The 20,071-nt window shown below is 34.1% G+C and overlaps 2 protein-coding genes across 2 annotated transcripts; both read left to right on the top strand.

Moving 5' to 3' along the window:
- Positions 1-1,909: 1,909 nt before the first annotated feature.
- Positions 1,910-19,964, top strand: LOC125470025 (replication protein A 70 kDa DNA-binding subunit-like). The gene is made up of 12 exons (XM_048568370.1): positions 1,910-1,920; positions 8,749-8,825; positions 14,308-14,455; positions 15,168-15,441; positions 15,548-15,647; positions 15,740-15,864; positions 15,935-16,016; positions 16,100-16,232; positions 16,390-16,547; positions 17,300-17,749; positions 19,453-19,605; positions 19,696-19,964. The coding sequence occupies exons 3-12, from the start codon at positions 14,312-14,314 to the stop codon at positions 19,721-19,723; spliced, it is 1,647 nt and encodes a 548-aa protein (XP_048424327.1). The 5' UTR covers positions 1,910-1,920; positions 8,749-8,825; positions 14,308-14,311; the 3' UTR covers positions 19,724-19,964.
- LOC125470024 lies at positions 8,832-12,071 on the top strand. The gene is made up of 2 exons (XM_048568369.1): positions 8,832-9,672; positions 9,798-12,071. Exons 1-2 carry the CDS (start codon positions 9,273-9,275, stop codon positions 11,195-11,197), a joined length of 1,800 nt encoding a protein of 599 aa, XP_048424326.1. The 5' UTR covers positions 8,832-9,272; the 3' UTR covers positions 11,198-12,071.
- Positions 19,965-20,071: the final 107 nt, after the last annotated feature.

Raw genomic sequence — 20,071 nt, 5'->3', positions numbered from 1 at the left:
TGCATATGCTACATGGCATAGGTTTAACATGATTACAACTTTAATATCATGATTTGTGATGCTAATTAAGCACAATATGAGTATCTGTACCAAGAAAGACATGAGCATCTAACGGATCTACTTTCTTTGCAATTTCAATTTGGGAATTGAATTTATTAACAAAATTACGATCCTTTTTAAAATTTAGAAAAGAGCATGTTAAAAGACCAATTTTCTTTACAAGAACTTGAATACAAAGTAGACCATCGGTGAAAATGAACCAACAACGATTATGGTAATTTAGTAATTTAAACATAAACCAGCTTTGAGAGTCATACTCACCCATTGTTGGTTTTCCTTGCGAGCAAATTTCCTACCCAAAGTTTCCCAAACTGTGTTGTCAAACTGCTGCATCAGCATATCTTTCCAACTTCTAATAGTGTTTGGTCCCCATACTTTCCACAATTCGTTTTGGATCTTAATAATAGTTGTTATATTGCTTGGAATTGTCAATGATTTCAGTTTTTTGTCTTCTTTTCTTTTTGAAAAGCATGAGTATGAAGTTTGATCATTGAGTTTGTTGTTGTCATGCTGAGAAAAAAAATTATATTAATGGTTGTTCATTTACCTATGGAGTATTTCATACTTATTCTGAACTCCACTGATTCTTTAAATGGTGTAGTTTTTCAATCAGTTAACAGTTTTTAAAAATTCAAACAACATTATAGTTCTAAGCGTAATCATTTGATTAGTCTGCCTTTTAATATAATTCCAGGAGACCAAAGATCTAACCATGTACAAGGGCCAACTATATAGTTTATTTCTATTGCACCTGGTAGGCCTTCATTTCAGTAAAGCCTTTCATTTCATTTCAGATAGGTGAAACAACACTCTTTTGCTTTTATATATTAATTTTGCTATATTTTGAAAATTTGTTTTTGTTTTTTTTTTTTTTTTGGGCCTTTTCCCCATCTCAGATGTGTCTCTATATACATGCACTAATGATTGCAATGTGTTACAACGGTGTATTAACTTTGGTGTATTCTTAACTGATGTGTCCAATTTTGTTTTCACTAATTATTATAAACATTAGGGAAATTTAAAGCCAAATATCAAATTTTAAGAATTTTAACTTGCAGCCATTTTTGTTGGTTTCTGTAAAGATTCTAATGGTTTTCTGTTATAAATTTGTCTCTATTAGATTGTTGTTTTTCAATTTAAATTTTACTCTTTTCCAACTTAGGGTGCTTCATTGAATAAATGATACAGATTTTTCTTGAAGTCATTTCGTTGTTTGTTTTCCTTTGGAGGATTGTTGTGCTTCAGTTGGTACCATTCAGGTCTGTCCATCTGTCAATCGGCATTGTTCATTTCTGTGAAAATGTGACAAGCCATTGGTGATGCAATCTGTCTAGGCAAAATAGCGATTGTCTTTTAAAGTTAAACATGGTCCACTTTCTGCAAAAAAAAATTTGGCAAAATGGTTAACCATCTGTTCACAAAAACTAATTAGTGACATCTTGATCAACCTGCACAGATTGCTATTTGGCCACTAAGCATTATGTTCGGGGTATAGGGTGCATTTTCTATGGTATGGGGTGTCCGAGAGAAATGGTTTCTGAATTAGGTCTGTTTGGATTTCAAGGATTACGTTTGGGATTTTGTTTGTAAGATTTGCAAAGAGATGGGGGTGTTTCAGTTTTTATGTTTAATATTCTGAGACTTGCCCTTTATTTGGTGAACTTTCACAGATTGAGTCCGTTATACGATCACAATTTAAGTTACTTTTATTGTAACTGTTTGTTTGCACTTCAAATTCTTAATCTCAGTCTCACTGCTTTTTGTAGTTTAGATCGCGCTCACATCATAGAATCATAATCTGCTCTTGCTGTTGCCTTTAATCAAGGGGTTCTGAGCCATTAGATTTCAATCAAGCCTTTGGTATGTCCTGAACTTCAATACATTGTTTCCCCATGCTTTCCATTTCAGACAGTGCGATTTTATAATTTTTAACATGACTGTTTGGTTATTTCAGCTTATATTATACGTTTGTTCTAAGCTTTGTTTCTCATTCTTCATTATCTTTGTAACCTCTGATACTCCAAAGGTCCGATAGTTCGTTTTTTTTCGTTTAAATTTTGTCTATGCAATTCTGTTATTGTGTGAAAGTCTCTGGGTCTATGTGATTCTTATCTAACCCAGTGTTTTTAATTGTTTATCAAATGTTCTTTGTAACCTCTGTTTCTCCATAGGTCCGATAGTTCTTTCTTTTTTTTTGGTTTAAATTTTGTCTATGCAATTCTGTTATTGTGTGAAAGTCTCTTGCTGTTTTTGCATAATGGTTTGAATCTGTCATGTTCTTTTCTGATGGTTTATAATTGTATATTTGCAAAGATGCATGGCTATTAGACCTTCAATTAGAGTTCAGCATGATTGCATTCTGATAAGACTGAAGCTATACAATTACTATTTGCTAATTATTACTTCTGTCATTTAATTGAGGTTCGTGTAGAAGATGACTCAGGCATGTTGTTAATATAGATTTACATTTCTTATTACTTTCATGCAGTATTTGATTATAAGTCATGAACAAGCCAATGTTTTTCAGACTTTACAGATGCCTATGTTCACATATGAATAATTTGGCTTATGGATATTAATGTTGTAACCAAATATGGTAATTTTTCTATGTATGGAATATCTATTTAAGGTCTCATTGGTTTAACATTATCAAAACTTTTGCATACGTCTAAAGTTTAACGAATGCTTATATATACATATATATATATATATATATATGTACATATACATAAATATATATATGTATGTATGTATGCATATATACATATATACGTATGTATACATATATACATATATACGTATGTATGTATGCATACATACATATATACGTACGTATGTATATATACGTACGTATATATACATGTATATGCGTATATATGTATGTGTATGTATATTATATCTTTGGTAACCCAGAGTGCTCAACCACATAAGTTAGACCTCTTAGTTGCTTTCTTTTGCTCTAATCCTGTCAATTTTTTGGCTGACGTGTTCACTTAATTAAAGGTTTATATTTCCCACTAGGAAGTATCTGGGAAAAGAAAAGGGGAAGGAAACAAGAGCCGAAGTAAAGGCTGTTTTCTTTTCTTTTAAATTGTTTAACGTTTACGCTTTTTATTTCTCGAGTTCGTAATTTAGTTCATTTATACCGTGCTTTTGGCATGGTTAATTCTTTTAAGTGTAGGTTACCCTATAGACGTTACAAGTTAGGTCCTTAGTTGTTTGATAGAAAATTGCTTTGATTCATCGTTTCTTATCGAATAGTTTGATCGCTATGCTCTTATTTCAGATCGTAACTCATTTTGATTGCGAGTTTGTTCTGTAAATTTTTTTTTCCTCTGCTATTAATAGCTTACCAAATGTGGTAGCAGAGTGATTGCATTGGTAGCTTATGTATACAAGTGAATTCAGATGACACAATGAGTTTGATATTAAAAAAAATGTCTGTTGGTTCAGTTTTTGAATCTTTAAAAACTGTCGAATCAATTTGAATATGTAATTTCATGTTTATTGTTAGGTAAATTGCTGTTTTTTTCGCTGATAAAAAGTATAAAGTTTGGTTGTGTAAATTTGTATAGTTTTATACATTACGCTCGGTTGACAATTTGATAATGGCTGAAGTGCATTCTTTAATCAAATGTGTTTTCTTTCCTCAATCGTAAATGTCTTTTTGGTATTTTGCAGATCGAAACAAAGTGAAAGCTTTTGACTCTGAATTTTGCAACTGCTACCTTGCTGCTTTGGTAAAGTCTCAACTTCTTCATAATATCAATTAATTTTGGCTGTAATTTTAGGGTATTGAGTTGAATGCATATGCTACATGGCATAGGTTTAACATGATTAGAACTTTAATATCATGATGTGTGATGCTAATTAAAAACAATATGAGTATCTGTACCAAGAAAGACATGAGCATCTAACAGATCTATTTTCTTTGCAATTTCAATTTGGGAATTGAATTTATTAATAAATTACGATCTTTTTTAAATTTAGAAAAGAGCATGTTAAAAGACCAATTTTCTTTACAAGAACTTGAATACAAAGTAGACCATCGGTGAAAACGAACCAACAACGATCATGGTAATTTAGTAATTTAGACATAACCAGCTTTGAGAGTCATACTCACTCATTGTCGGTTTTCCTTGCGAGCATATTTCCTACCCAAAGTTTCCCAAACTGTGTTGTCAAACTGCTGCATCATCATATCTTTCCAACTTCTAATAGTGTTTGGTCCCCATACTTTCCACAATTCGTTTTGGATCTTAATAGTAGCTACTATATTGCTTGGATTTGTCAATGATTTCAGTTTTTCGTTTTCTTTTCTTTTTGGAAAGCATGAGTATGAAGTTTGATCACTGAGTTTGACAAACAAATATATTGAACCTTTCAAATAGACTTTAAATTTATCCCATAGATTTTCTCCTTTTCTTTTTCTGATTGTTGCTGCCATGCTGAGAAAAAAAAATTTATTAATGGCTGTTCATTTATCTATGTAGTATTTCATACTTATTCTGATTTCCACCGGTTCTTTAAATGGTGTGGTTTTTCAATCAGTTAACAGTTTTTAAAAATTCAGAACATTATCAAGCATAAATGACTGGTCGTCAGTTAAACCCTTCTGAGATTTACCCTTTGTTTTCTTTAAAATTCTAATGGATGTTTATAGGCTGTTTAGTTGGGTGTTGGGGAGATTAGGCTGTTGAGTGCACTGTTTCGTACAATGTTAGAGTGAGGTTTCTGTCTTTAAGAAATGGAGAAACAATCTAATTTTTCTCATATAGTGGAAGGTATTAATTTAGACTAATCAATGTTATTTAAGATCCAATCTTTTTTTATCTTTTCTCAAATATTTCGCACTCCTGTCAAAATTATTTTTCCTTTGAATATCATATCAAGTGAGATAATGTAAAACATAATTCCTCATGCATGTTCTGTATTTTAATATATTCTGGACAGATGCTGGCCAAAATTTATTTGTTGTTCTAAAATCCATAATTTCCTTATTTGTATTATGTCTGCTCAACTTCGGTTTAGCCAAAATAGTATATTTATCAATATATACCTAAGAATATCTCTAAATATATGTATAAGCATCTGCATAGCTATATGTATATGTATGCATATATACATGTGTATATACATGTGTATGTATGCATCTGTGTGTGTATGTACATACCTCTATAGGTATGCATGCATAGATGTGTATATAACTATATATGCATCTGTTTTTTTACATCCATGCATATAATATGATCATTGAATCTGTTGTCAAGACATACTATATTAAGGATCTTGCAATCATGAATTTGGGTGAAATGACTATTAGTACTGATTCAAGTGTTTAATCTTTTTGATTGTGGAATGTTTAATATTTAAAACTATTTAGTCATTATTCTTAAGATATAAAGTGAATAATGAAGGCAAGCGAATTGAGGTGTTTCTAATTTGTATCAGTTCAGGCTCTAAAAAATTAGTGTTTGTTTTCGACAATTTTTGATATTTTCTATTAGTTTAGGCTGTACATGAAGTGTAATGTGCTATGGATGCTAGGTCGTGAACCATTATTGGCTCAATTTAGCCTATTCCTTCTAAAACCAAAGTTCTCAAGCTCTAACCCCTGTACTAATTCAAAACCGATTACGATACCTCATCCTTACTTTAGGCCTTTAAATTAATATGGTGACAGAAGATGCATTCCCATTATAATCAACTTTTCTTTCGTTAAATGTGAATTTGTCGTACATTAAGTCCATTGAACTGTCCCAGTTAGAGTCCGTTGCACTGTCACAAATTGAGTTACTTTTCCTGTATCCATTTGTTTGCGCTTCAAATTCTAACTCTCAATCTCATTGATTTGTTGTAGTTTAGATCAAGGTGTTATTGCAACGTTGTGATCTGCTCTTCTTGCTGCCTTTCATCTAGGGATCCGCACCTATTGCATCTGAATCAAGGCTTTGGTATGTCACCTAAACTAAGATACATTGTTTCCCCGTGCTTTCTGGTTGTGTTAATGCAGATTTATCATGTTTCAGTCGATTGTTTGGTTTTATCAGCTTATGTCATTCGTTTGCTACCTGCTTTGTTTTCATTCTTCGTTATCTCTGTGATCTTTTGATACTTCACAAGTTCATTGGTTTCTTTGTTTTTGTTGGTTTTAACTTAGTCTCAACCATTCTATTATTGTTCAAAGGTACATTGGTGTCATCTATGATTTTGCTTTAACCGAGTGTTCCTAATTCTTAATCGAATGTTGTTAGCCATTTTATATGTTTTTTTTTTGTCAATTGCTTTCTTTCTTTGTCGCGTTTGGAATCTTCCAAACCACTCTTCAAACCTTAGTTACTTTGCTTGGTTGGTGTGCTTGGTGTGGTTGGTGTTTTCGTTAGGTTTTCCTAAGAGTCAACCCTCTCATCCGTGCCAAAGTACATTAATAAGTGCTGTTAATAACTACGCTCTCCGAACAAATCTAAGTTATTTCCAAAAAACTCACCGCTTCTATATTTAAATTTTTAAATTTTTTTACTGTGTTATTCTAAGACCTACAAGCTAAACAGATTTTTCTAAAAAACATAAGTATTGACACTATATTTAATTTGTGATTCAGGATAGATAAAATGGTCAAAGAGATTGATCGAAGCGAACAACAAATTCTAGGAGGAGTTTTGGTTAAAAATTTAAAGGAACTGATTGAGGCTCGAAACAATAACAAGATTCGAAGAAGGATACAGATATATAGAGAAACTCCCCCAGGACCCAGTACAAAGGAAGAAGTCAAAATAGAAAAAACAAGGATGGGTTTGCGTGTTTATGGTAAGGGTGCAAACCGAAACAAATTGGTCGTCCACACTATCCATTCGCCTGAAAATCGTAGTAATTCGCCGAAAGAACAACTTCCGTTGAATGAAGAAGTTTAACATATTTTTTGGCGGGTTTTCGGTGGGATCTACAAGTTTGGTTGTTGCTACAAAATTGGAATTTTGTTGCTCTTTCTTGCCTCCACCGTAACATCCTTCTAGGTTTTCAATGTATAGAGACTTAACGGGTGTTAGATAAGATAAACGCCATGTAAACCTCTTTTGTTTGGTCATAACATCAATAATGTAAACAATTAACCCTTTTACCGTTCAAGGATGAAGTGTTGGCGTGCTAGGAATATGTTTCTCTGCTTATATATTTTTTCCATTTCTCTTTTTCTTGATACGATCATTTGACTCATGCTTCTTTGTTGGTTATACACTAATAAAACAGTTCTTCTATTAATGTTTTGATATTATTCGTTTGTTTTTAAATTGCAAATTTAGTTGTTTTTATGAAGATTCTATTCTCATTTTTAACTTTGAAAATTTTGGTTGGTCCTTCAACAATTTTTAATTGGTTACTCCAACACATATGTTTTATGCTGTGTTAGTTCATTCTTTGCAGCCATATCTGAATTCTTGAAAACTATGGTAATTAATGTGGTTTTTCGGGTGGTTTTTCAAATGGGGAAAAAGGGGTGAGCGACGAATTTATATTATTATTCTCGGTTGGTATGTAACTATTTGAATATGGAAGGCATCATATTATGCAAACAATGCAACAATTGTAAATAGAAAAGGTCCTTGCGGTGTGCAAAGGGTGGGTTTAGAGATGGTGAGGTTTGCCTAGGTGGCAAGATTAATGCTCATGGTTTCGTAGTTGTGTTGATAACTGTGAAAACAGCCGACATTGGTCACCTCACTGTTCCTCTACAATGATTTTAATGTTTGGATCTTTAATGACTTCTCAACTTAATGGTTTTTAACTACTTCAAAGTGATTCATACAGTTGGATACGATTTTATTAGAGGGTGTCAATTTAAAAGTATGGATTAGGGGTTTACATTTTTAGGGTCTTCAGCTATGGATACAAAGTTGTTCATCACGTTAGACAGGAATTTCAAGTTGAATTATGACCGTGATAAAATGTTTCTTATGTTTACTTACCTTGGAGTGATTTCAATCCATTTTTTCCACCATCACAGATTTTTCATGATTCTTTTCAATTTTTATTTCTTATAAATAAAGTTGTTCCAGTCAACTTATCGACGTGTTGACATGTTTAAGTGGTGGTGCTTAAACTCAAAACATCCTGGAGTATTGTTGACATGTTTAAGTGGTAGTGCTTAAACTCCAAACATCCTAGAGTATATCTATCATTAATAATTTGTATCAAGCTCACCGTTTAATAAGAGTCCAACCTACAAACTTTGTGAAACGGAACAATGGAATCGCATCATAGATTTCTACGTTTCCCTAAACATATTTAATGAAAAAGTTTTCCAACGTTTACAGGATCTAACATATACTGAATGCAAGCTTTAATCTTCGAACTCTCAAATGATGCATATCCTTTAGCATCCATCACAAATGTTTCTACATATGTTGTTGATTAACTACGTGAGGTGCAACTCCGTCTTCGACTGTTAAAATATATTTATTGTTGGAAATTAAGGGCTTACACTCTTAAATATACACTTTTCATCTTGCACTATCTATCGGTCTAAAGTGAGTCAAACCTAAATAATTTGTTTGTTTCTATCAAATTTATAAATGCATGTCTTATATTAATGTCGTTGAGCCGTGCATTAGTTTTTATAGTTCGATGTTTGTTCTGTCTTTGGCTTCTCTTTGATTATATATGTGTTTATATTTTGTCTTCCTATTTCTCTAGGTTTTGTTTTTATCGTTGGAGTCCTGCACTGTTCTTTCGTGGCATTCATTCACAGCTACGCTTTCGTCTCTACAACGGTTAGATTTTTGTCCCTTTAAAGAGCCTTTAACTTTTTATTTTTTATTGTTACTCTTTTCTCGGTTTACATGTTCAATCGTCTATGCATGCTTTTTTGGATCATAGTAACGTCGTTATTCAATATTTATGCTGCTTTCCTTTATCACCATTTTTTTGCAATCATCATTCACTTTAATCATTAATTTTCCACTCTGCACTGACAAACCACACTATTTAAGGAAGCAATTACAAATCAATTGTCTCTATTCTTCATTCTAATCTAAAAAGATTAGGATTATGTTTTTACTATTATGTTAACAAAGTGTTTGCGATACTGATAACCTCTTGCTTGAATGGGTTTTGGTTCACCGCTCATTTCATATGGTTAAGATAGTTGTTTCATCATCACATTCCTTCTGTTAGAAAGTAAACCATTGCTTTGTGGTTTTTTCCGTTTATGTAGATTTATGTCTAGAAGAATAGGGCTATCTAGGAATGCCGCTAGAACTGAGCGTGCTGATTCGCCTACATCTATTGCGGTTGTTAATCTTGATGATATCGTATTACAAGATGTTCCCATCAGTTATGACGACGAATACAACAATACTTCAACCTCTTTACTATTTTTAAACAAAGGAAACAACCCTCCCCAAACATTTACATCAAGTTTTGAACAACATACTCCTGTTCGAGGTCTTCTTACCTCACATTCAGCAGCTGGAACAAGTTCTCATCAAATTTCTGTACCCCTTTTTCTTGCTGACCATGCCACTATGCGCCGGTTGTTAGCCAAAGATGCTCCAACTATTCATTCTGTTAAAAACCCGCTCATCACTGGGCAGGCCACCTATCAGAAAAAAAGAAAGAGTATGCACTCTTTCAATATAACTTTGTTTACATTTTGCTGCTGATTTCAAAATTTGGCTTATCTTCGTTAATTAACTTCTATCAATTGGTTTGATGTATGCTTCTATTATTCATTGTTTTTATAGGGATTGATCCAGAATATGTTGATTTTGGATTAAGAAATTGCCAATGTCAATATTGCAGTGCTCTATTTTGGTCTGCAGAGCAGACAAAGAACCATCCTGAGCGTACTTCTTCTATTTCTACCCCGCAGTTTACTGCGTGTTGCATGAGTCAAAAAGTTCAATTCCCACGTGCTAAACCCACACCCATTTTTTTGGATGAATTGTTAAACCCCACAAATTCTCAAAGCTTTTTACAGTTTAAAAGAAATATTAGATCGTATAATTCAATGATGGCATTAACTTCAATGGGGGCCAAAGTTGATCCATCGATCAACAAAGGTCGAGGTCCATATGTTTTTAAAATTAATGGTCAAGTGCATCATTTGATGGGTTCTTTGTTGCCTCCAGAAGGCGACAATCCTAAATTTGCACAGCTCTACATTTATGACACTCAAAATGAAGTCAGTAATCGTATCGGTTGTTTGAACAGATCAGAAGCATCTGAAAAACTCGATCAAACGGTTGTTAGTGGCCTCATTAAAATGCTAGACGAGTGTAATGAGGTTGTTCAACTTTTTAGGCAAGCCAGGGATAGAATTGATGAAAGGTCCACAAGTAATTTACGTCTACGTTTGTACGGTGCACAGAGTAACCATGATGTACAATACAATTTGCCAACATGTGACGAGATAGGTGGCTTAATAGTTGGGGACATTGGCCAATTTCACACCGAAAGAGATATTGTTGTGGAGCATAGGACAGATGGCCTCCAAAGAATCACAAAGTTACATCCTAAATACATGGCTCTACAATATCCTCTTCTTTTCCCATACGGTCAAGATGGGTACCGGAAAGGTCTTCCTTGGAATCCAAATTTTAGGGGCAAAAAACCAAAGACTGGGGGGGTATCAATGAGAGCATTTTTGGGTTATCAAATTCAAGATAGACCAGGACATAGTGACACCCTGTTGAAAGGCGGCAGATTGTTTCAACAATACTTAGTTGATGCATATGCCACACTTGAAGAAGATAGGTTAGATTTCATTAGGGCAAATCAAGATTCTTTTAGAACAGAAGGTCTTAAAGGAATTCATGAAGCGCTCAAAGCAGGAAATGCAACCAGTTCTTCTGTTGGCAAAAGGGTCATTCTCCCAACTTCATTTACTGGCAGTGTTAGATATATGATAAATAATTATCAAGATGCCATGGCTATATGTCGCCACCTTGGAAATCCTGATTTATTTATCACTTTCACATGCAATGCTAAATGGCCTGAAATTATTGAAGATCTGCGTGATAAACCTGGTTGTAAAGCTGAAGACAGGCCAGATTTAATTTCCAGAATTTTTAAAGCAAAACTTGACCATTTGATTAAATACCTCAAATCAGGAAAACCTTTTGGCGATGTCGAATCTGGTTAGTTCTTTATTGTTGACCAATTTTTTCCTTTTATTTGTTTCTATTTTATCACTGCAAGTCCTAAGAGTCTATGGTTTTGATACTCCTGCATATTTTTTTTTTTTTTTAAACAGTGATTTACACGGTTGAGTTCCAAAAAAGAGGTCTTCCTCATTGTCATATCTTGCTATGGGTCAATCAACATTATAAATGTCATTCTCCTTACGATGTTGATTCTATCATTTCGGCTGAGCTTCCTGATGAAGAACGTGACAAAGCTGGGTATGATGCAGTTTCGCAGTACATGATCCACGGCCCATGTGGTGTTGCGAATCAATTTTCACCTTGCATGAAAGAAAACAAATGTTCAAAAAAATTTCCTAAATCTTTCACAAGTGAAACCACTTTTTCCACAGAGGGTTTCGTTGCATATAAGCGTCGAGATATACAAAATCTGTTTGTTCTAAAAAACGGAATCAAGCTAGATAATACATTTGTTGTCCCTTACAACCGTGAGCTATTGTTGAAGTATCAAGCACATATAAACGTTGAATCATGTTGTCAATCAACACTCATTAAGTATCTTTTTAAGTACATAACTAAAGGTGTTGATCGAACTAGAGCTGTTTTTCAGGATGACGAGTTTGATGAGGTTGTGGCTTACCTAAACTGTAGATACTTATGCCCATACGAAGCAGTGTGGAGATTGTTACAATTTCACATTCATTTTAGAGAACCATCGGTTGAGAGGTTGTCTGTACACCTTCCATCTGACCAAAATGTTGTTTTTAGAGAGACTGCTGATCTAAACCATGTTGTTAACCACCCAAATCTTGAAAGCACTATGTTAACACAGTGGTTTCAAACCAATGTCCAAGACCCTGATGCACGTACGTTAGCTTACGTTGAGTTTCCTACCAAGTATGTTTGGAAAAATGATGAAAAACAGTGGACCCGTAGAAAAAGAGGTAGATCTCTAGGAAGGGTTGCGTATATTCACCCTGCTGCGGGTGAATTATACTATTTGAGGTTGCTATTAAATTACCAAAAAGGCAGCTTTAGTTTTAATGATTTAAGGACCGTCAAAGGCATTCTTGAACCCACATTCCAAGCTGCATGCACCTCGCTTGGATTATTAGGGGATGATAAGGAATGGAATAGTGCTATGTTAGAAGCGGTTGTCACTGCGTCATCCTTTCAATTAAGGCAATTGTTTGTCACATTGGTTCTCTTTTGTAATGTTGCTAATCCATCAACTCTATTTGAAACACATTGGAAAACGATGTGTGATGACATTTCGAAAAACATGATGAATGCTTTTGGCCTACAAGATGTCTCTAAGTACCAAGATCAACTTAGAAACTCACTTTTGTACGAGTTAGAGAAATTGTTTGCTGCTTCGAATAGCTCTTTGTCAAAGCATCACCTACCACAACCAAACAAGTTGATGATGGATAGAATTACAAATAGGAGTTTGAGGGAAGAGTTAGATTACAATGTTGACTCACTAAAACATGAGCACTCAAACCTATTCAGGCTGTTAAATAAAGAGCAAAAATATGTTTATGACAGTGTCATACAAACAATTCACAACAACAGATCTGGCCTGTTTTTTGTACATGGTCATGGTGGAACAGGCAAAACTTTTTTGTGGACCACCATCATGGCTAGAATTAGATCCCAAAATCAAATTGTTTTAGCAGTGGCTTCATCTGGAATTGCCTCCCTCTTACTTCCTGGTGGAAGAACGGCTCACTCTAGATTTAAAATTCCTATCAACATCACAGATTGCTCGGTTTGTGAAATTAAAAAAGGGACTCATCTTGCAAAACTAATCACTGAAGCTGCTCTCATTATTTGGGATGAAGCCCCTATGAATCATAAACGATGTTTTGAAACCCTAGATAGGTCCTTTCGTGATGTTCTTAAGGGGTCAAAACCAGGTTTTGACCATTTGCCGTTTGGAGGTAAGCCGATTCTTTTTGGAGGTGACTTCAGACAAATTCTTCCTGTTGTTCCAAACGGAAGTGTTGCTGACATTGTCGAAGCTTCATTGACGAGTTCATACCTTTGGCCATATTTAACAAAATTTTGTTTGAAGCAAAACATGAGGCTTTCGAAACCAAGTTTGGACGAAAGAGAAAAACAAGAACTCGCTCATTTTGCAAAGTGGATATTAGACATTGGCAACGATACTGCTACCAACTCTTTACCTTCAACTAATGAAGAAAGCTCTTGGGTTCAAATTCCAGAACAATTCCTTATCCATTTTGATGAAGATCCTATCAAAGCTATGGTTTCAGCTGTGTATACGAATTTCAAAACTAATTTCCGAGATGTGCCATATTTGAAAGAAAGAGCTATTGTCACACCACGAAATGATACAACAACTGAAATAAACGCTTTTATGTTGGGTATGGTGCCCGGCGAAAATCGTACCTATCTCAGTTTTGATTCAGTCACTTCTTCAACAGAAAATTTAGAAAATTTAGATGTGCTTTATCCAAATGAATTTCTAAACCAACTTGATTTACCTGGTTTACCGCACCACAAGTTAGATTTGAAAGTTGGCACCCCAGTGATGTTGCTTAGAAATTTAAACCAAAGCAGTGGATTGTGTAATGGAACACGATTGGTTGTGATGCAATTGAACGACAGAATTATACAAGCAACAATCATAACGGGAAGCAACATTGGTGAAAAAGTTTATATCCCCAGGATAATTACTGAATCATCTCAGCATAAATATCCCTTTACTCTACAAAGGCGACAATTCCCCCTTAAACTTTGTTATGCGATGACAATCAACAAAAGCCAAGGACAATCCTTAAAAATTGTTGGCCTATATCTATCGCAAACTGTTTTTTCACATGGACAACTATATGTTGCGCTATCCAGAGTCACCTCAAAAAAGGGTCTCAAAATCGTTATTGCTCACAATAGCGACATGCCTTACGGTTATACAAAAAACATAGTTTATAAAGATGTTTTAAAACATTTACAAGAAGGTATAACTTTGTATTATTATTTTGTCCATTTGTTTATTTTTGTAAACATGACTTCACTACTTATTTGTTAAATCACGTTATTCAATTTTGAATTTAATTTGTTCCTAAATTGTTTATATATCTAGATTAATGGAGGAGCAAGCAATTCGTTTTCTGACGCCATACCAGCCAGCAAACAAACTCCACATCAGGGTATGCAGAATATGGGTCACGAAAAGCATTGGAGACAATCCTCAACCTATAAGTCTTGATTGCGTCTTCGTTGATAAGGATGTAAGATTTTTACACCTTCTTACTTATCGTTGAATGCTAGCATTTTTACGTATCCAAATGTGCATGCCATGTTCTCAATACAACAAACTTTGTAATCAAACATAGACTAAATTCCACGAAGAAACTGATTTATACACTTTGCTACCCAATTATGCATCGCTTACATAATTACCATTTGTCTGATTAATTGTTTCACTAGATATGATCTTGGGCTTAACATTAAATTTATACTGGGTTAAAAAGTTCATGCAGATAAACAACAAATGAAAAACCTATTTTCTCCATATGATGGCATGGCTTTCAATAAATTTTGTTCAAAAAAAACAAAAAAAAATTCACAGTGCACCATGCACACTTTTCCTATCTTTGGATTTCACTACAAATATTATATTTTGTTCTGTTTGAGGAAGCTTTTATGACTCTAGAAACAAAACTAAGTATGAACTATCAAGTCTTCTTTTCCTTAATTTTTCTTCGTTGTTTTTTAACCTATACAAATCAAACTAAATGTCATTTTGCAAGGTTGCTTCAACTACTACCGATTTGATTCTTTGAATAATCTCCACTGTTATCTTGCATATGATCTTAAATGCTATCTAAGTAGTCACAACTAGACTATATTGCATGTTTACGTGATTCTTAAACTATATGCATTAAATGTTATCCCACTCATTTAGTATTATGTCTAATCTTAAAATTCTCCTTCTAAAAGAGAGATGCGGTTCACGGAACCATCAACGGTCGAGACATCCAATTTTTTTTGGACCGTCTAAGTGTCGGCAATGCATATGAAATCAACAAATTTCGTGTCATTCACAACAAGAGATCAAGCAAGGTTGTCCCTCATGCAGCTATCATTGAATTGAATAGGAAAACCACAATCGTTCCTATTCACAAAACAAGTCAAGAACTCCCAATGCACTGGTTCAATTTAATTGAGCTTAATCAACTTCATCAGAGAATCGACAACGATGTTGAGCTTACAGGTAACAAATTTAGTTTCAAGTGCCGCTCAAACATCTAAGTTGATCATTTATATGTTTTTGTTGCCTTCAGTGTCCACTCATTCCTCCCATTAAATATTATATGTAGATGTGTTTGGTTGCCTAACGGCTGTGCAGCCAACTGAAGAAATCACTATCCAGAACACAAGAGTTGCAAAGAAGAGAAATCTAAACTTGCAAAACATTAGGTAATTTCTATTTATGTTAAACTCTAAATATTATGTATATGCCACCCTATTTATGACATATACCAAACCATCATCTTTTGTATTACTTACAGAGACGAAACAGTGAGAATAACCTTATGGGGAGAGGCTGCAACAGGTTTTGAGAGCAGTGGAATACAAGAACTTTTGCCACCCGTATTTTGTGCTTTCACAAGCCTGAAAGTAAAACAATACCAAGGTTATACCCTGCCATACATTATCTAACTACTTAAAGTTTCAGTTTGTTAATTGTTATCTCATATTTACAGGAAAACCTGTTCTCGGAAGCACAGGATCAACCGTTTGTGTTTTCAATCCAGAGATTCCACAACTCTCTGAATACAAACACAAGTAAATCAACAACCCTTCTTTAATAACTTTTTCGTTTATATTTCTTCGATTAATTTTTCTCACCCTAAACATGCACAAAACAGGTTTAAGCATAGCAGATCACCTCTTCAAATCCTGCCCACCTCAGCTGAGATGTATACGGGCCGTGCAGTCAGTGCTACTACTGAGTCAAAAACAATTGACGAATTGCTTTTACTTGATCCTGCCTTGCACAAGGTTAGTTTGTCATCACCAAACTATTCACTGAAATCACCTCTTTTTACTAATAGATTTTCGTGCTGCATCTAACTTGACCATCTCTTGCTTTGCTTCTCTATCTGTTTATACTCCATGTTTGCAAAGTTAATTTCAAAACCTCATGTTTCCATAACAGAATGCAAGTTTCGTATGCCAAGCAACTATTGTTGAATTCGATTTGACTAAGGGCTGGTGGTACAAATCATGCCCGTCTTGCCATAAAGTTGTCAAGAAAAACTCTGAATCGTTTGAGTGCAATGAACATGGGTTCATAAACAAATTACCCGAACCATGGTAATATACTTTTACCCCTATTTTACATATGATGCTTATAATACGTTGCTGAATCCTTTTTTATTATCTTGCGATTATGACAAATAAGTCGTCTCCCCAAGGATTACATAATACATAAATGATCCTTCATCCATACAAAGGATGCCCCTATGGTGTGCATCACAGGCCTTGCTATAAAAAATTCATTCAACAATCATTTCGAAAATTCTTCTTTGGTTATCACTTTCTGCTTAACAGCTGTGATTCTAAATAGGACCATTGTCAAATATCCTTTTAAATTTGTTCCAATTAAGAATTGTAGCCTACAACAATCTATTTTCTATGTCATTGGATTGCACTCATCCTTATTTTATGTGTTTTAGTCGTGCTTATTCATATTTACACATGTTCATTAGTTTGGAACTAAACTTCCAGTGCACAACTTTTGAACATCATATTAATTGTTAAACTATGTTTTACACACTTTGGGAACCATCATTTCCATTTGTGCTTCTACTTTATAGAGCCAGCAGCTAAAATCAACTTATAATGTTGTTCCATGATTGATTAACTCAAAACTTTCAAACATACACTTCTCATTCTGCACAATATGTTGATGTGAGGTAAATTAATTCTAAATAATTTGTCTTTCTATCCATTTTATACATGCATACCCTACATTACAGTGGTTCTATTGCATTTGGTACATTACGCACAAGATTGCTATTACCAGTATTGTTTTCCTAACAACCAAATATCCTCATCTTACCTAGGTTCAAAATAGATCTTATTGTGGAAGATAGCACAAATCAGCACAACTTCCTCATGATAGGAAGACATGCCGAAAAAATACTTCGTGTTTCTTGCCACACTCTGGTGATAGAAGATGGACATCAGGATCCTTTCATACTTCCACCAACTCTAAAAAATTTGGTCGGCACAACAAAACAATTTCAGCTCTCTTTTGGAAATCAAAACACTGACTTTGGAAAGACAGACTTCATAGTTCATGGACTACTCCAAGATCAACCGCTTTCGAGCCCAACAATTGCCTTAGTCATACCAAAAACACCTACTCCCTCCGTAGGAACACATATTATGACTCAAGCGACCCCCAGCCCAGTGATGCCTTCTCACCGACCAAATCAACAACCCCAGTTAGTTGCACCCACAAAGACTTCAAAAAGAGCATTGTTTCCTAATGAAGCGGACAAATCTGACAGGTAAAGTTTTCTCTTGCTTTAAAATCTCATGTGTAAATCTTCCAAACCATGCTTCTCTTAGGTATACTACAATTTTAGACTTATAGTGTTTACAATTTGATACCCCATTGACCATGGGATTCCATTTAACTCTTTTTTTTTTATTGGTTTGTTATGTTTTAAGAGCATATATGTATATATGCTTTTGATGAAGTTCTCAATTCAAGAGCATATATGTGTGTATATATATATATATATATATATATATATATATATATTTGAATTTTTACTATTTAAATTGTGTTGAGCTTGCGTCTGACTTAGTGCTGGTGTTTGTGAGTTTCTAAATTTCTTCCAATAGCTTACTTTTAGTTGCTTTTGATTATATATTTCTCTTCAGAACAATTCTTCCACTTGCATTCTTACTAGCTATACTATTGCAAACCAAGCCAACATATTTGAGCTCTGTTTTTTCTTACTATAGGTTTCATAATGAACATCTACTTCTTCTTTGCTTTTTCAACACTTGATTCGATTGCACATGATTTTTTGTTGTTTTTGTACCTGTATCAATAATTTTAACACTGGAAGGCCGTGCTGCATTCACTGCATCAATAATTCTAACACAGAAGAAATCAACCTGATTTCCATGTTTCTTTACTTCTTGCCGCAAGGACAAACAAATATATTGAACCTTTCAAATAGACTTTAAATTTATCCCATACATTTTCTCCTTTTCTTTTTCTGATTGTTGCTGCCATGCTGAGAAAAAAAATTATATAAATGCCTGTTCATTTATCTATGCAGTATTTCATACTTATTCTGATCTCCACCGATTCTTTAAATGGTGTGGTTTTTCAATCAGTTAACAGTTTTTAAAAATTCAAACATTATAGTTCTAAGCGTAATCATTTGATTAGTCTGCCTTTTAGCATAATTCCCGAACACCAAAGATCTAACCATGTACAAAACCCAACTATATAGTTTATTTCTATTTCCACCTGGTAGGCTTTCATTTCAGTAAAGCCTTTCATTCATTTCAGATAGGTGAAGCAGCACTCATTTGCTTTTATATATTAATTTTGCAGTGTTTTCAATTGTTTTTTTTTTTGGGCTTTTTTCCCATCTCAGATGTGTCTCTATATACATGCACTAATGATTGCAACGTGTTACAACGGTGTATTCTTACTGATGTGTCCAATTTTGTTTTCACTAACTATTATAAACATTAGGGAAATTTAAAGCCAAATATCAAATTTTAAGAATTTTAACTTGCAGCCATTTTTGTTGGTTTCTGTAAAGATTCTAATGGTTTTCTGTTATAAATTTGTCTCTATTAGATTATTGTTTTTCAATTTAAATTTTACTCTTTTCCAACTCTGGGTGCTTCACTGAATAAATGATACAGATTCTTCTTGAAGTCAATTCGTTGTTTGTTTTCCTTTAGAGGATTGTTGTGCTATCTTGATCAACCTGCACTGATTGTTATCTGGCCACTGAGCATTATGTTTGGGGTGTAGGGTGCATTTTCTATGGTATGGGGTGTCTGAGAGAAACGGTTTCTGAATTAGGTCTGTTTGGATTTCAAGGATTACGTTTGGGATTTTGTTTGTAAGATTTGCAGAGAGATGGGGGTGTTTCAGTTTTTATGTTTACTTTCACTGGTCCCATTCTCCCTTCCTTAGATGTTCTCTAACCTTATAAATTTGTACCTTCATTGACAGCAAAAAACCTCGCAGCGACCAAGCAGACACAACCAATTCTGCTAGAATTGCTAAAGAATTCCACAATCTGGTTGTCCCCAAAATTGAACCAGCAGACAAAGTGCCGATAGCCACACTCAAAACAAAATCTCAAACCAAAAAAACCAAAGATAGGTAAATTACAATTTGTTTTTCCAGCATACACCTACATAACAAACATCATGGTAGCATTTGTTAAACTATGATTTATATTCTTTGTTATAGTGCGGAAGATGTCCACTCTCAGAAATAGTTAACACCGCAATCTCCGTGATCGACTGCAGCAAGGCTTTCTACATCTTTTTGCCTTTCAACATTTTAGCTTAAGGACTTGACTGCTTCAACAACAACGAAACACTCTTTTTGTTTTTTGGTAACTACTGAAATAGATAACCAACCTACAAGACATATTTTGCCATCTTAAATGTAATGGCAAAATATGTGTGGACAACATGTTACTCCTGTTTCTTAAGGAAACAAACATCTTGCATAGTTTTTACTTTGCGCGTTTGTGCTTCAAAACTATGATGCTAGAATAAGAACAAAATAGTTTTTATATGTTTTGTCAACTGCTCAAACATGTGCCTAACTTAAATGACAT

This window comes from the organism of the source record quoted next, unplaced genomic scaffold (genome assembly GCF_019419815.1).
Source record: "Pyrus x bretschneideri cultivar Hongxiangsu unplaced genomic scaffold, Pyrus_bretschneideri_v1 Contig48, whole genome shotgun sequence".
Taxonomy (NCBI): domain Eukaryota; kingdom Viridiplantae; phylum Streptophyta; class Magnoliopsida; order Rosales; family Rosaceae; genus Pyrus; species Pyrus x bretschneideri.
This window is presented reverse-complemented; position numbering and strand designations above follow the sequence as displayed.

Excerpts from the sequence above, each read along its gene's own strand:
- LOC125470025 (XM_048568370.1), top strand. The coding sequence starts at position 14,312 with ATGGAGGAGCAAGCAATTCGTTTTCTGACGCCATACCAGCCAGCAAAC. Across the intron at positions 15,442-15,547 it reads CAACGATGTTGAGCTTACAG|ATGTGTTTGGTTGCCTAACG; the intron begins GTAACAAATTTA and ends TATTATATGTAG. Across the intron at positions 15,865-15,934 it reads GAAAGTAAAACAATACCAAG|GAAAACCTGTTCTCGGAAGC; the intron begins GTTATACCCTGC and ends TCATATTTACAG.
- LOC125470024 (XM_048568369.1), top strand. The coding sequence starts at position 9,273 with ATGTCTAGAAGAATAGGGCTATCTAGGAATGCCGCTAGAACTGAGCGT. Across the intron at positions 9,673-9,797 it reads CTATCAGAAAAAAAGAAAGA|GGATTGATCCAGAATATGTT; the intron begins GTATGCACTCTT and ends TTGTTTTTATAG.